Genomic DNA, 15,156 nt, shown 5'->3' with positions numbered 1-15,156 from the left:
AAAATCTAGGAACTGTGTGAGGAATTATCTGAGAATTACACAAAAAACCCAATTAATGAGCAGCAATTTTCAAAAACTTCCATTGCCATCCCCACTAGAGTGATGCAATTAAAATAAACTTATTGAGCCATGGGGATGCAAAAGGCAAGTTATGTTTCCTGAAGCAAGGGCACAGTGAAGAAAAATTAGCTATTGAATTAAGATGTCATTACTTTCAAGGCAAGATTTTATTTAATTGGGCCCTCAGCTTCCTGAACCAAGAATTCTATCCCACTGCTCACTGTTCCAAGGCAACACTGCTAGCAGAGATCATTTTGTCCAAGTACCATTTCTGCTGGATGTATAAACTTCCTCTGGTGATTAAGCCTCATTTCAGAGCACACTGAGCTTATCTGAGGCTGTGAATGGCAATATTGATGCTGACAAAACTGGTCTCAGAGTCCTGAGATTCAACACAGGAAAGGCTGTAAGAATATGGATCACTTGAAGTGACTGAGAAAATGGGCTAAGCTGACAGGAAACAACCCCATCTGTAAACTGATTTTTACTCTCTGAAACTTGGTTTTTCTTTTAAATGAAATCTGTCATAAGATCTGATAAAAAGACTGGATACTTAACACGTGGGAGTTTGGCTCATCAGTTTCAGAGTGTAAAAGCTGCTGACCAGCAACCATATTTATGGAATGGAAACTAAGCTGTTGTACCTACAGGTTACGAAACAAGGTTATTTATATAATTCACAAAAAACCGCAGTGACGAAAACTGGATTCTTACTATGAGTAAATCAAACACCAGAATGCATCTCTTGTACATCCTGGTGAAGCATCCAGCTCCTGGAGATAACAGTCACAGGTGAGATGAAAAATATCTACAGCAATAACAGCCCTGTAAGTGCCATCAAGGTAAGCCAGAAATAAAATCAACACCCACACACTGCAACATCCTCATCTCTATAAGAACATCCTTTCACAATGCAGGTGAAGCTGAAGCAGGAATGGAACTTACCATCAACAGCACTCTCCTGAAAAGGTCCCTATCCGCTGTCTCGGTGAGCAGGTGGATGCTGGTGACATCCGCCCCACCGCGGTCGGCTCCCAGGGAAACCCGACTGGGATCTCCCCCAAAGCTGGCGATGTTCTGCTGCACCCACCTCAAAGCTGCCAACTGATCCAAAAGGCCAGCATTTCCCCTCACCTCAGCAGAACCTGGTGTAGAAAACAAAATATGGCTGAAAAGAAAACTATGAACACCGAAGTTTTGAGTAAATGTTATATTTTGAGCAGCTCTTGCAGCTGAGACTTGACAAAACTGATACCAGACTTTAAAAGTCTGAGGTGGTCTCTTCCAGGGTAATCACTTTACATACCAACTCCATTTCAGCTTTTACCATTCCACAGGGCAGCCCTGGAGGTGCCTCTTTGTGTGTCCCAATAACAGAAAGATAACACTCCAACTTCTAAGCTTCACTAGGACACATCATGGCAGGAGACTTGAGTCCAGGCTCAAGTATCCATAGATTTAGCCATAAGATTCTTTTTCTACATAAGTAGCTCAATCTTAAAATGAATTAAAAGCAAACAAAAAAATCTGTGTGTTTGCCAAGTTCTCAAGTTGGAAGGGACCTATAAGAATTACTGTTTCCCTGGAGTACATCTGATTGTATGTTTCCTTCCTACACCCCTTTTACACTTGTCCTGCCTGACCAATCATTATAAATCACAACATCTTGAATTTTTTTTACACTCTTCCAGATATTATTTTAAAACTTATAATATTTCTGTCTATATCCTTTAAGATTGTCCTATGTCTGATAGAAATCTGATATTTATATTTTTTTCATATTTTTGTAAACATAAAAACAAACAAATAATTAATCTGGTGCTTCTCCTAAGTATGACCACTTCCTTTTCAACACCAAGAAGTGGTAACCTGATACTTTGATTAATAAGAAACTAATGCTGAAAGCATCTAATGATGCAACCCTGTAGGTAAGCTTGATTTTATGTCAACAAAAGCAGAAATAAGTAATTCCTCCATGGTCTGTAAAAAAGGAACAGAAAATTATTATTCGCTGTCTACTTTTTTTAATCCACAATGAGCCATTCATTTTCAAAGTTTTAAAATTCTTCACACTTAAAACTTGGAAAAAACCAAAAACCCACGGGATAAAAAAGAAAAGCCGTGAATAGAAAAACAGCTGAAACTATTTGTTTCTTCCGTTGCCAAGATCAAATAATACAAGTTTAAAATAAGGATAGGTTCAGAAACTAGGAAATCAAAGTTAACAGAGTGTGGAATAAAAAGCTGCCACTTCTTGGACAGGTCTTGGGCAAAAAGCAATTAAAGTGCACATCCTTTGCACTGCTGTAATGAATTACTGAGGTATCAAACACACCAGTTTACACAGCAGAATAAATATAGAGTAGAACAGATTACTGTTAACCTTTCAGGGCTTAGAGATGCCCACACTACAACAGCCATTGTCAGGAACAGCCTTTCAGTAGGGCAGCCAAAAACTGAATGGCCCAAAAACCTGACCTATAGCCATTGTTTCAGATGATCAGTCCAAACCACACCAGTGAAGCAATGGAGGAAAAGCTTTCCCTGCTTAGTTTTTTTTGGTTTTGTGGTTGGTTTTTTGGTTTTTTTTTAGTTTGTTCTGCACACCATGACCAGTTCCCAGAGTTCTCAATTCAGCAATAAACCCACTCTTTAAAAAGGAAATCTCATTTTAAGGGCTTGCTGCATCCCTGTTGAGACTACTCCAAAGGAAGTGAAATCATAGAGCCCTTCAGGTTGGAAGAAACCCTTAAGATCATCAAGTCCAACTGTTAACCCAGCACTGCCAAGCCCACCACTAAACCATGTCCCCAAGTACCACACCTACATGTTCTGAAATATTCCCAGGGATGGTGACTCCACCACTGCCCTGGGCAGCCTGTTCCAACGCTTTACAATCTCTTTGGTGAAGAAATTTTTATGTGCAGATCCATGTAAATATTTTAGCCACACAATCTGCCTTGCTACCAGTATACTAAACAAAAAGACCTAAGAGGGAAACATAACCAGTTCCTTGTTCCCTGGCAAAAACCACAACTGGGTTGTGAAATATACCACACTGGAGAACAGATGCATGCATGGACATTCATAGGAGTTAGACTGAAAGAAACATGTCTGCCAGGAATCTTTTCCACTGCCACATTCCTGAGGACCACAGGAAACTGAAAAGAAACCAGAGTCCTTGTGTGCTTCCTTCTGTTATTACTAAACAGGAGAAGAACAATAGTGCTAAATAAAAGCATGAAAATCATTCTGTTTTATATGACTTCATGGAAACTTAAAAGAATAAAACCTAAAAACATTACTTTCTTCTCCAAATTCTTACCATCCCTATCACTGGCAATTCACCTTAATTTTTCTGAATGCAAAGCGAGAGGTGAAGGCACTTGTAAGAATGTGCATCACTTTTTGCCACATTAATGGGTGACAGCAAATTAAATTAAGCATCTTTTATGCATAGAAGAAAAAGAGCTCTTTCACTTTTTGCAAAAGCCCTGCCACTGGGAGACCAGAACAACTGTAGAACTAACAAAAACTCCATCCAAACAAAAGAAAATCTGTTGTTTTCACTACCCTTCAATTCCTTAAAAATCCATTTAACTCCTTCCTTTCTAGTTTGCAATTTATAACAACTCAAGAGGATTCAGCACTTTGGACAATGAAATTAGTATTATTCACAAATTCATAACTTTTATTTCTAACTGTAGGGCCTTTTAACAGTCCTGCTTCTAGGTCCTAAGGGTGAACTTCTGTCTCCTTTGAACCCAACAGCAAAAGTTCCAAAGGACCAGGCAAGAGACTGGAAAGTTAATGGTTAATGACTTAAATAATCACCCATCTGTTGTCACAGCACCAAGCCTGACAGAGCTCAAGGTGTGTTTGGACAACCCTCTCAGGCACATGGTGGGATTTTTGGGGTCTCCTGTGCAAGGCCAGGAGTTGGACTTCGATGATTCTTGTGAATCCTTTTCAACTCAAGATATTTTATGAGTCTAGGACTGTATGATTTTTCCAAACACACATCAAGGACTTCCCAAAGAGGAAGAAGCCAGGAAAGAATGCACTTTTCCTTGGCCACAGCTCCACAGTACAGAGGAGCAGGAGAAGATCCCCAAAAAGTCCCTGCTTGTAATGCATCATCTCTGTCTGAAGGTTTGCAGGAATGCCAACCATATACACCAAGCCCATGTATTGACATTTTGGGACATGCAGGCGGAACCCTGTGAAAAAGAGACTGGATAATTTCCCTGATCCCTAAATTATGGGCCATCATATAAATACTGCTACATCATATTCAGCCCAGCCAGCAGTTTCCACTTAAGAAGAAACCTAGGTGAGTTTCACAGGGCTGAAGGAGGGTGGTGGGTAATGTGTGGGCACTGCTGTGTAATGGAAGCTCCCACAGCACATATCCACACTGCATTTGGCTCTAGACAAAATGAAATGATGGTATCACTTTCATAAACATCAGGCTTGCACTGATGAAAACAGTGATTTTTTCCCCACATACACCCATAACCAACTTCTTATCTAAGTAAGGAGCTTGTAGTGCCATCACTCTATTTACAGAATGCAAGACAGGCTTTGCTGGAAGTGAGCTTTGAACAAAACAGTAAGCAGAGAAGGGCAACAATAACCAATAATTGCAGCTCCAACCCCAAATTAGGCAGAATCAACAACATCACTAGCATTGAACACTCAAAAGAATCATGAGGAAAAGTATGTAGGTCAGGTATTTTCAAATATGGCAAATATGACTTCCTAAAGGTCATAAATATATTAAAATGCACACTAAAGAGACCGAGGATTGCCACCAGACTGAAAAAGAGTTGCACTTGCAATTGTTGCATTTTCTCTCTATGAGTCTCTACCTTAAGTTCCCCTTCCCCAGGCAGAAGTGAAAGACAGTAGAAAGAAAAGTGTTCCCTACTTGCCTAAAAAGGCAAGATGAAAAAAAAAACAATCCCCAAGACCAGACAGCACAAACAAAAAGGTTTAGGGAGATAGAACACGTTTTCATGCGTACCTGCCTCTTTGTACAAGACAATATCCTTTTTGTAATGGGGATTTATATAATTTTTAATGGCAATTGGTATTAGGAGGCAGGAGGGGGGCAAAAGTCCTTTACACTGGAACGTGGGGAAGGGTTGCAAACAGAACATGCAAAAGTACAGTCGCATCCAGGACAGTACAGATTCAGATTAAATGTTGCAAGTCCTTCAGAGAAGTCAGACTGAACTGCTGAGGAACCAATCAACTACCTTTGTGCCATACTTTTAATCCTTTCACATCCTTCTTTCCATGATCCTGAAGTTATCTGTCTCTGCCTCTTCCCCACTCTGACATGGGCACAGGAGAGCATCAGCAAAATTTCACGGATGGAACAGGTTGGAAGTTGGAGCCATTGAAAACCGTACCCACAATGGTAGACTACTGGAATTAGTATGAATTTTGATGACTAACCTATCTTCACATGTGTCTGCAAAACTCAATATCCAGAATGTCATCTGAAATCAGAAGTCTAGCCAGTGCTTTGATATAGATACTTGGGTTCGGTTTGCTGCTGTCCCTGTTCCCCCAGCCACTCCCCTTTCTCTTCTGATCAAGTCTCCACCATTTCTCAGTCATACTTTTTCAAAAATTAAAATAATCGGTGAAAGATAAAGATTTTTCAAGTTAAATAATAACTTTAAAAAATAAAAATCAGAAATGGAAGTGTTACAGAATGCATAATCATGTTTGCTCTGGAAATCCATGACTTACCAGTGCTCAGGAAGCCAAAGACACCGACCCGGTAGTTTGCCATCACAACAATGATGTTACCAATGGCAGCCAGGTATGATCCATCTAGGGTTGGCTTTCCCTCCTCAGCGTTGTAACTTCCCCCATTGTGGAAGAACAGCAACACTGACATGTTTTTGACCTGCCATGACAACGACCAGATTAATATTCCTGTAGACAGCTTTGGTAGGTCACTGATGAGAACACAAGCAGCTTCCTCATGAACATTATCTAAGCCTTTTAAAGCTCTTTAACAGTGACCATAAAGAGGGGATATCTGCCTATCTGTCTAGAATTTAAGGGGTGTTGTCCACAGTTGTCCACAAATTGTCCACAATGACCTATATATCATTAAAGAGGGCACCATCTCCAGTATAAAGAAGACCTAACAGGTCCCCTTTGTTCCACCAGCCAACATCTCCTCTAGGCCAGCTCCTTCTGCCTTGGCCACTGAGCATGTGGTGTGCTTGTCTTTGCTAGACCACATCTGCTTTACACAAACGTGCAGGAAAAGTTCAAACCAAGTGAGAAACAGGAGAAGGAAAAGGCCTGTTGGGTTGCTCCATCTTGAGTAAGACTAAGCCAATAGCTGTGCATAGCTGCTTCCTGCTCTCAAGTCTTCAGCACTCAAACACTGCCTAGTCTCAAAAATGTCACTTGACATTGATATTGATAACACTCCATGCTCCTTCAATCCCCATGGAAATTTTCCCCTACCAGATATATAGAGGGATCGTTCAGAGAGGACTTTGTCTCTGCAGAGGAGAGACTCACATCTCATGAAGCACAGAGGGACTCTGCCACAAAAGAGCCCAGTAGGATTCTTGGAATGGCAAAGAGTCCTGTCTGCACCCATGTAATCGCTCCTGGCAGAGCCACCTGATTTTGCACAGAAACAGAAGCTTTTTCCCAAAGCAGCACCAGGTGTGGACTCCCTCTGTGCACACAGCAGGGCTGCAGCCAGGCTGCTGCTGCATGAGCAGCAAAAAGGCAGAACAGCCCCAGGACACCTCAGCACTTACCAGCAGGTTACAGGTCTGCCAAGATGACACTCAAAAGAAATATTCTTCAGTGAGCACAAGGGGGGAGCTTGGTTTGTTTTTTTCCTTTTTTTTTTTTTTTTCTTCTTTCCTGTAGCAGCATCAAAGTACATCTGGGGTTGGTTTTCCCTGCACCTAGAGGGCATTGAGCTCTCTTGCTGTTATTTTCTGGATGGAGCTTAGCTAAACACAGCAGTCCCATCTGTTCTGGCAAAGAATGTCTCCAGCAAAAAAACAAACGGCTGTATGGGAGAAGCAGCAGAGTACTGATGGCCGCAGCATCCTGCAAAATCACAGATTAGCAGGCAAACTACCCTCAACTGCCCTTAATTTGCACAAAATTGTGTGCACTCCTCACTTATCTCTCTGATGAATCATCTCAGGGGCTTCTTGTGAACATGACAATGTTGCCAAGAGAACACAAGAAATTACAAGCACTGAGACAGTTGTTTTTTCTCATGAACTTCTCTTGAATTGAAACTGCCTAACTTGTACTGCCTTGTCCCTGGTTCCCATTTCTGCACCGCATGCAAGACAGAGAGAGATGGGGGTGAAGAAAAAAGTTAAATCATCTGTTATCACACGGAAATTCATTCTGGAGTACAACCACATCGAGCTGTGTCAGCTAAAATCGTATTAATCATTATTTTGAGCCTGCTCCATCCCCTCAGCTCAGCATGGTTAAGCCTGAGGCTTACACTAAGCATTTCCCAAGTGTCCACACCCTCCATAGCACTATGACCTCCAGCTGACCTGTAAATTGCATATTACAGTATTCTGAGTGACTTCACACAAAAAAAGCTTAAGAAGGGCAAAGATGGGCAGTAAAATTTGGAAATGACAAACCAAAACAACAGTTGCAACAGATATGGAGTAATTCAGGGGAAGACTTAGCACTGGGACTGTGCACAGAGCCAAGCATCTGGATGTAGCATTCCAATTTCTGGTCTGCACCATGGTAAGCCCAGCAGCTCCATCATGGTCTCATGACTGCAGGGGCTTAGGTCCCATGTGCAAACCCTGCAAACCCTAAGGGGGGAATGAAATTCAGCAGCCACCAGGAAGCTGCAAGTCAGCTGGAAGTCTGAAAAGCTTCATAATATTCATAACCATCTTGTCCATCACAGAATGACAGCATGGTTAACCTTGTGTTGGGGCCATCTGGTCCAACCTCCCTGCTCATCCTTCTGTAAAACACTTGACAAGCTACTTGGCAGGGATAGATTTAAACTTGACCAAGACAGGCAACCTCCAGTGTTTTTACTACTGTACAATATTGCTCTGTAAAGAATTGAGTGCAGTGGGGATGAGTAGGAAGAGAGATAGTTTCTATTCCTATTTAATGGAAATTTTAAAGTCTTGATCTTACAATTGAACTTTTTCTAAATAAAGGCAAAGCGCAGCTTTGCTTTGCTAGTGTGACAGGTGGTGATGATTATAGGAGGGAAAAAGCCAGAAGTGCCAGTTTAACTGTGGTACATGTAGCTATGGAAGTAAAATGATGTCATTCACCTTCTTCACTGCTTGACACTTTGAGAGTCCTTTGGTGACAGACAGCAGCCCCTGCACAGTGCTCTTTTTCAGGCTCAAAATGCTCCTGAATGACCCCTGCATTCACTTCCCTCTGGGAGATTTTATATTACGTATTTACTAGCTAATTTAACTTTCCATGGGCTGAAAATCTATAACTATCTCTCTGTATGTGAGCAAAAAATAGAGCTTGCCACAAAAAGAGGCAGGAAAATGCAATGCCTTCTGTTCCCAGCTACTTCTGCAAAACCAGAAGCTTTAGTCCTCTCCTGGACTAGACTTACGCATGTGAAACTGATTTTCTTGATTGGACCTACTTCTACCTTACACGTCTACAAAAGGCAGGAGAGATTCAGTTCACAGGACTGACAAGGAGAAGAGACAAGCCTATTTAGTCTGGTGGAAAATACAATGCTTTCAAATAAACTATCTTGAAAGCAGCTCTTAAGCATAGATGGCAAACTGCCTGGGACAGTGACCTGATGGTTTCAATAAGTGGTGACTGCACTCAAGGCAAAATGACAGTCTCATGCTGCAGGGAGAAGATGGACTGCTGGTCCCTCTGGTGATTAAAATGGGCCTGCGAGGGACTCTCTGTGCTGCTGTCAGATTGCTAAACCAGCTCTCTCCAGACATGCAGTATGACAGACTCATAAATTTCTATCACAACAACCATCACCTTCTGAAAATTGCCAGTACTGTGGAAAGAAAAAGTTCTTGTCTCTGGGCCCACTCTTCAATGGGATTCACATGTTATTTATCCCCAGCCCCCCAGGGGTTGGCCAATCATTTTAGCTTGGCTTTAACGTGAAGCTTTCTTTTATATCTGTTTAGAATGAGAAAAATCAAGAACTTTCCAATGACAATCCCTCATATTGTACCAGTGGCCCAGTAATTTTTGAAATGTCTATTTTTAAGCTCTGTGAGCTGACCACAAATCTAGCATTGCTTGCCACCCTCATTTCCCAACAGACCTCCCACAGATGTCAACAGGGGAACAGTAAAGATGAGGGGGGAAAAAAAACCATCAGCAGGTCCCTGACTGGTGGTAAGTGTTGATGTATTGTATTGCAGTATTGTCTCCTGGACAGATGGTCTCCTTGCAGGAACACTGCCATCTCTGTCCTTAACTTCTCCTCCTTTGTTGCCACCTTCTTCTCATGTTTTGTTTCTCTGTCTCTCTCTTATTTCTAGCTTTTTAGTGTGCTGTCCTCCTAGCCACCCAATGCAGCTAACGTAAAGACTGTAGGGAATACTCTTGTACCAGTAAAAACACCAGAGCACCTAATTTAACTTTGCAGGCTTTGTGAACAACACAGGAGAAACAGCCATTCCTGCCAATTAAAAGTACTTTGGAAAGAGACAATGTTCAGCTACAAAAAAAAATCGACTTTAATTACATCTCTTACTTACAGTGGTGGCAGGAACAAAGATGTGCAGATACAGACAGTCTTCACTGACAGACTGTGAAGGGGCCTCTCCATCTCCTGGCTGCCAACATGCTGCCCTAGAGACACAGAGTGAGAAAGTTACAATAAAAAAGGCTTGTACTCTTCTTCCACTGATGCTACTTCCTTGTATTCTGATGCATTAGGTTAATAAAATCTGTAAATCTCGATCATATTTAAAACTGTGCCCACCTATAGGTTAATAATAGGTGTGTGGGTTTGTATGCACACACATAATACATTGTATTTGTGTGTCTAGAACCCTTCCTCAGACACCCTGCCTCATTTTAAAATGCTTAAAACTTGAAAATATGCTTTCAAAAAACCCACACTTTACATAAACTGCAAAAAAATAGCACCAACTGCAAGGGGAGCAGGGCTGGGGGTCTCAGGCACAGTGTCCCCTTCTATTGGCTGCACACCTACAAAATTCACTCTTTTGCTGAAATGCTGGTTATAAATTTAAATTTCTAATAATCTGCGGGCTACACACATTTTTAGTTATTTTTAGTGGTCTGTGGGCTACATTTCTTTGTTTTTAATTTAAATTCTAATGGTCTGTGGGAATATTTGGTAAGTTCAAAATTTTAATGCATTTTTAAAATCTCTGCTCTAAGCATCATAGCAGACCATTAATAGTGTCAATTAAAGTTAAAAGTACCCTTTCAGTAGGAATTCAGCAGCCAACTGTGTAGAGAAAATAATTTTCTGGCCATCATCTGAATGAAATTCATCTGCTTAAGCATATTCAAGCTTGAATCAAGTGGATGATTTTTGCTGTTCAGTGACAAGCTAGTTTGAAGCCAGTTCCTTCTATTTCACAGTTATATCCATACCACACAATGAGTTATGGAAAAAAAATCGTAATTTATTAGTGAAGAAGCCAAAAGAGGCTTTGGAAAAGATGGTAATATCTCCAAGAATTATTTCCAAATTACCATTTTTAATGCCTTTGTAAAATTTTGTCCTGAAGGTGTGAAGAAATTATTAGAAAACTACAAGCAAAAGGACCAGACTTAATGGAATTCTATAATATTTTTTTTTCCGTAAGGGAGATTCCTAGGATGGTGATGTCACTCAGCAACTTTCACACTGACATAGTGAAGCACATCATCTCCAACCAAAACTGTTAAAGCCATTTTAGCCAGAAAAAATACAAAATCCCAGGCAGGAAACCTTCCAGGACAATAGGTCTTACACTATTAATCATACAGCTTTCCACAGGGCAGCAGGGATCATCACCCGTTATCATGGCTTTTTTTTCTCCAGCTCCCAGGAGAAAGGCTGCCACCTGCTGAAGCAAGTCCACAGCTCTTCCAGCAGCTGGAGACTTCAATACCTTGCTGGGGTTTTGGGTTGGGTTGATTTGGGTTGATTTTGGTTGGGGTTTTTAAGATTTTTAAGTCTTTAATCAAGTCCAAGCTCAAAAGTAAATATTTCTCTTCCATCTGTAATGGCACTGTGCTAATGGGTATTTCTTATATACAAATTGAGCAGCATCAATATAGAATCCTAAAAAAATCAACAGTTTCTATACATAAAGTGAGGTCTCTCCAATTTCCCAAATGTAAACTCAAATAATTGGTTTTTTAACCTTAAATGAATAATAGAAGATAATGGCATTTTGGATAGGAAGAACTGTGAATTCAAAAGACAGGAACAGATTAACTAAGGTCCCTAAATTGTTTTGAAAATCCCAGCCAGGATGCTCATTGAAACCCCAGGTCTTCAAGGGGAGACCACAGAGGCAGGTGGGTCTAACTAAGCCCTACAAGACACCACACTGTGGCTCAGACAGCAAGAACTGGTGCTGTGTGTGCTAAACTAACACCGCTATACACCTGAGGAAACAAAAAGCCACATCCCACCAGATCCCTTCGATGTACACGAGGTTGTGGCTGCTGTGGTTGTGCTGTTCACACCTCCACAGCTCAGGTGCAGCCTGAAGGACGGGATCACCAAAGGCCAAATACACTTTCAACTCCCCCAGTATTTGCCTTTTAATAGCTTTTGGACAGAAGAGATTGATCTTCTGGGTCCTTCAGCCTGATCTCCTGGACGCTACTAGGCAGAGAATTTCTATATGAGGCCCACAGCTTCTGGCTACATCAGTATTTAAGCGCCCCTGTTGGATTAAATGTCTACAGATTTATGGCTCAGCAGGAGGAAAATATATTTGTATAAATAAAATAAATGCCTGTATAAATACTATTCAGAATGGAAATGGACTGGCAGCAGACAGTTGGTGGAGAGTTATGCAGAGATTCAAGGCAATGGAGTGTACTGGAATTTGCCTTTTCTCTTGAGGTACTTGCATGCTTTAACATATAGATGGAGAAATTATTCTCTTTGCTAAGCAAAGTCTCAAACTTGTGTCTATCTGTACTGTGTAGGTTGCTTAGCAAGAAAGGACATGAGTATTGTGGTGATCACTCCAGCAGCTTTCATATCTGTAGGAACCCAGAGTGCCGAAAATATTCTCTGCCTGTTTTTAAGGGTTCTTACCCCCCTGAACAACACTCTTTTAACCTCCAACCTTGGAAAAAATTACCAATGATCAGACAAGAACTAGAAAATACAATGGTGCGAATTAGGTGATAGACTACTATGTAAGATTGTCACAGGGTGAAAAACTTAGAGGTTTTGGGCTTCTCTTCATAGTAAATAGATAAGAGTAAAAAATATCAAAATGGAGGATTGTTGTTGTTCTCTAAACCTTCTTCTCCTTCTTCTACTACTCCATATTCTGCAGTAAAAGTAGTTTGGAATGATTGGATAGAGAATTCCGCAGTTCCTGCCCATGTTACTGAATAATTGGTAAGAAAGTGAAAATAATATATGATGTTTTTAGTAACTATTGGTTAAATTATCTTTAAAAGGCTGTGTAAATCTTGATAATTAGACTTCACTCCTGCTTTCTGTGCTCTATGCTGTACCTGGGTCACGCTAGTGGCTCTGTTCCTCTGATAAGACTTAATAAACAACTATCTGGCAGCATTGAAACTCCAGGAAAAGTCTCGGTTTATCTTTGAAACTCCTTGCAAGGACTTCTAGAAAATTCTCTCCCATCAGGAGGGATTTGATTTATGGCACGGTTCAGTGTCACATATCCCTGGAGGGACAGGCACTCCTGCAGATGGCCATGGGGGTTCCTTACCGAGCCACTGTGGCATTCCAGGTTTCCACCCAAGCAAAGGGCTCTGGGGGACTAAAGCGCCTCTCTCCAAGGGGAGGGGCAGCGTAAGGTATCCCCAGGAACTGGCTGATGTTTCTCCATTCTGATCCCATGCGGATCACCTGGGATTTGCCCATCAGAAGTCCATGGGATGGGATGTACACGGTTGGGGTTGAATTCAATTCAGAAATGGGCAGGAGTAAACCTGTCATAGGGGGAACAGAGGAAAAAAATTTTTTTTTCAAGTTAGTACCATTTCAGAAATGAAAATTAGACCAATTTCCCATAGTTTTAAACTGTTAAGTGTCCACTTCTTTAAATGAAACACAGATAAATTTGTGATAGTTTTCCTATTAAAAAGTTCATTAAAAACAGCTGAGTGATACCTCCTGCTATTTCTCTCCTAAAACAATGTATTTCATAGGCAAGAACAAAATTCTAAGACATGGGACTAAAACCTGTACAGAACAATAAACACACAAGTCTAGCTTTTATGTCTCAGTTTGTGATTTTGTTTCACTTGGCAATGATAAATCCCCTTTTCTCTTGTTGAGTTTCAACCCAGAAGGTTCTCTTTGACTTCACAGAATTTCAGTGAAAAGAAAAGGAAAATTTTCTCCTCTTTCCCCTTATTGTTACCTGGGTTCTAATTATCTCTAATAAATGAAATAATCAGTATTACATAAAATGAAAGCAGTCTCTTTAAAAATCAAGGGGAATAAACCCAACAAAACTCATAGTTTCAAATAAGTATGTAACCAAACAAGAGAATTTTTACTTATCTACACTGTCTACACGACTTCTTTTTCTCTCATAAATAATTTTCACTTCTTTAAAATGTTATTTCATCCTGTTTAGGGAGCAAGGATGTCTGGCTGGTTTTTTTTTTTGTTTTCTCAAGAGATTGTCCTTAATACTTTCAATTGACACTGGCTTTTCAACACTCTTAGTGTTATTGTCTGAGCTTAAAAGGAAGAGCATATCAAAGCATCTTCTGCAGATGAAAAGGGAGGAGCTGGATTTTCATTATTGTTGTTTGGTTTTACTATTCTGCACTTTCTAAAACATCTTTCATGAACTAGACTTCCTCTGTTATGCCTGCTTCAACACTAGAGGGCAACACTATGATTCATGCATTTTTAAAACAGCATTTGTGGATATTTTTCCCATCCTCCTGGCTGTAACTCCACTAAAACAGCCATGGGCAAGTGTCTAGGAGATATCCAAATTGCTTTATGTCTAGTGAGGAATACCTCACTCCTCCATTCACAAGAAGTGTGCACAGGCCACCACAGATGAGGTCCTTCCTCCATAGCCTTAACCTGTTCTTACCTTGTCTCCTATAGATATAGGTAGCAGGTTCTTTGAGTAAAACCCAGCAGCTCTGCCCTTGCAGGCCATGGGTGCATATCTGTGTATCAGGGTAGAAAAGGCACCTTATGGCTGAAGGCTGGATTTCCAGTGTAACCACTGTACATGACTGGTTCTTTGAACAAGCTATGAAATGAAACATGAAGAAAAAGAGCAGGTAAAATGTATTCTCACATTGTTACACCATTCTTAAAAGAAAGGTTTTACAACAGGTGAAGCCACAAGGATATGGTGTAGTTCTAAAGCTGAATAATGGGACATAAATGTCCTCAAATCCCAGAAGTCTCCAAAATAGCCGAAGGACAGAAGGTTATATTGGTTTTAAGATGGAGTAATACAGCGAAAGAACTATTATCACAGGTTTTAGAAGGAGAAAAACATCATCTAGTAAAGTGTTGATAACCGCATCTGAATTCTAACAGTCCCCAGTGAGTAAGTGGGAACTTTCCCTTATTTCTACCACTCTGTGGCATTGAGGAATTCCCAGACATGTGAAATTAAAGGACTCTTTGCTGTCTATTCAGGCTGTAGATAAAAGCACTTCTCTTTGCTGTTACTGCAGCTCAAGCCTTGCTTCCTCCCAGCTCTCAGTTAACCCTTCCTCACGCACCACTGCCACAGATTGCTTTAGGTAATGGCAGGTGGGTTTCTCATCTGTCCCAATTGATGAGCTTCCCTTAACTGTTCTTTAGAAAAACAAGACATCATTGCTTTAATTATTTGCTACAATATTGTACAATGCCTGGAGAAG

General features: G+C 40.7%; 1 protein-coding gene across 1 annotated transcript in view; it reads right to left on the bottom strand.

Moving 5' to 3' along the window:
* TG (thyroglobulin) overlaps nucleotides 1-15,156 on the bottom strand; it is a 149,626-nt gene that overhangs the window by 64,723 nt on the left and 69,747 nt on the right. Inside the window, exons 37-41 of the mRNA XM_042036167.1 lie at nucleotides 14,367-14,531; nucleotides 13,017-13,239; nucleotides 9,825-9,918; nucleotides 5,824-5,983; nucleotides 1,006-1,205 (exon numbers count right to left, since the gene is read on the bottom strand). Of these exons, the coding sequence (XP_041892101.1) occupies nucleotides 1,006-1,205; nucleotides 5,824-5,983; nucleotides 9,825-9,918; nucleotides 13,017-13,239; nucleotides 14,367-14,531 (842 nt within the window). The remainder of the gene's footprint in view (nucleotides 1-1,005; nucleotides 1,206-5,823; nucleotides 5,984-9,824; nucleotides 9,919-13,016; nucleotides 13,240-14,366; nucleotides 14,532-15,156) is intronic.

This window comes from Corvus kubaryi, unplaced genomic scaffold (genome assembly GCF_017639235.1).
Source record: "Corvus kubaryi isolate FWS band 111438036 unplaced genomic scaffold, C.kubaryi_AGA036_p1.0 37385, whole genome shotgun sequence".
In the NCBI taxonomy this organism is placed as follows: Eukaryota; Metazoa; Chordata; class Aves; order Passeriformes; family Corvidae; genus Corvus; species Corvus kubaryi.
This window is presented reverse-complemented; position numbering and strand designations above follow the sequence as displayed.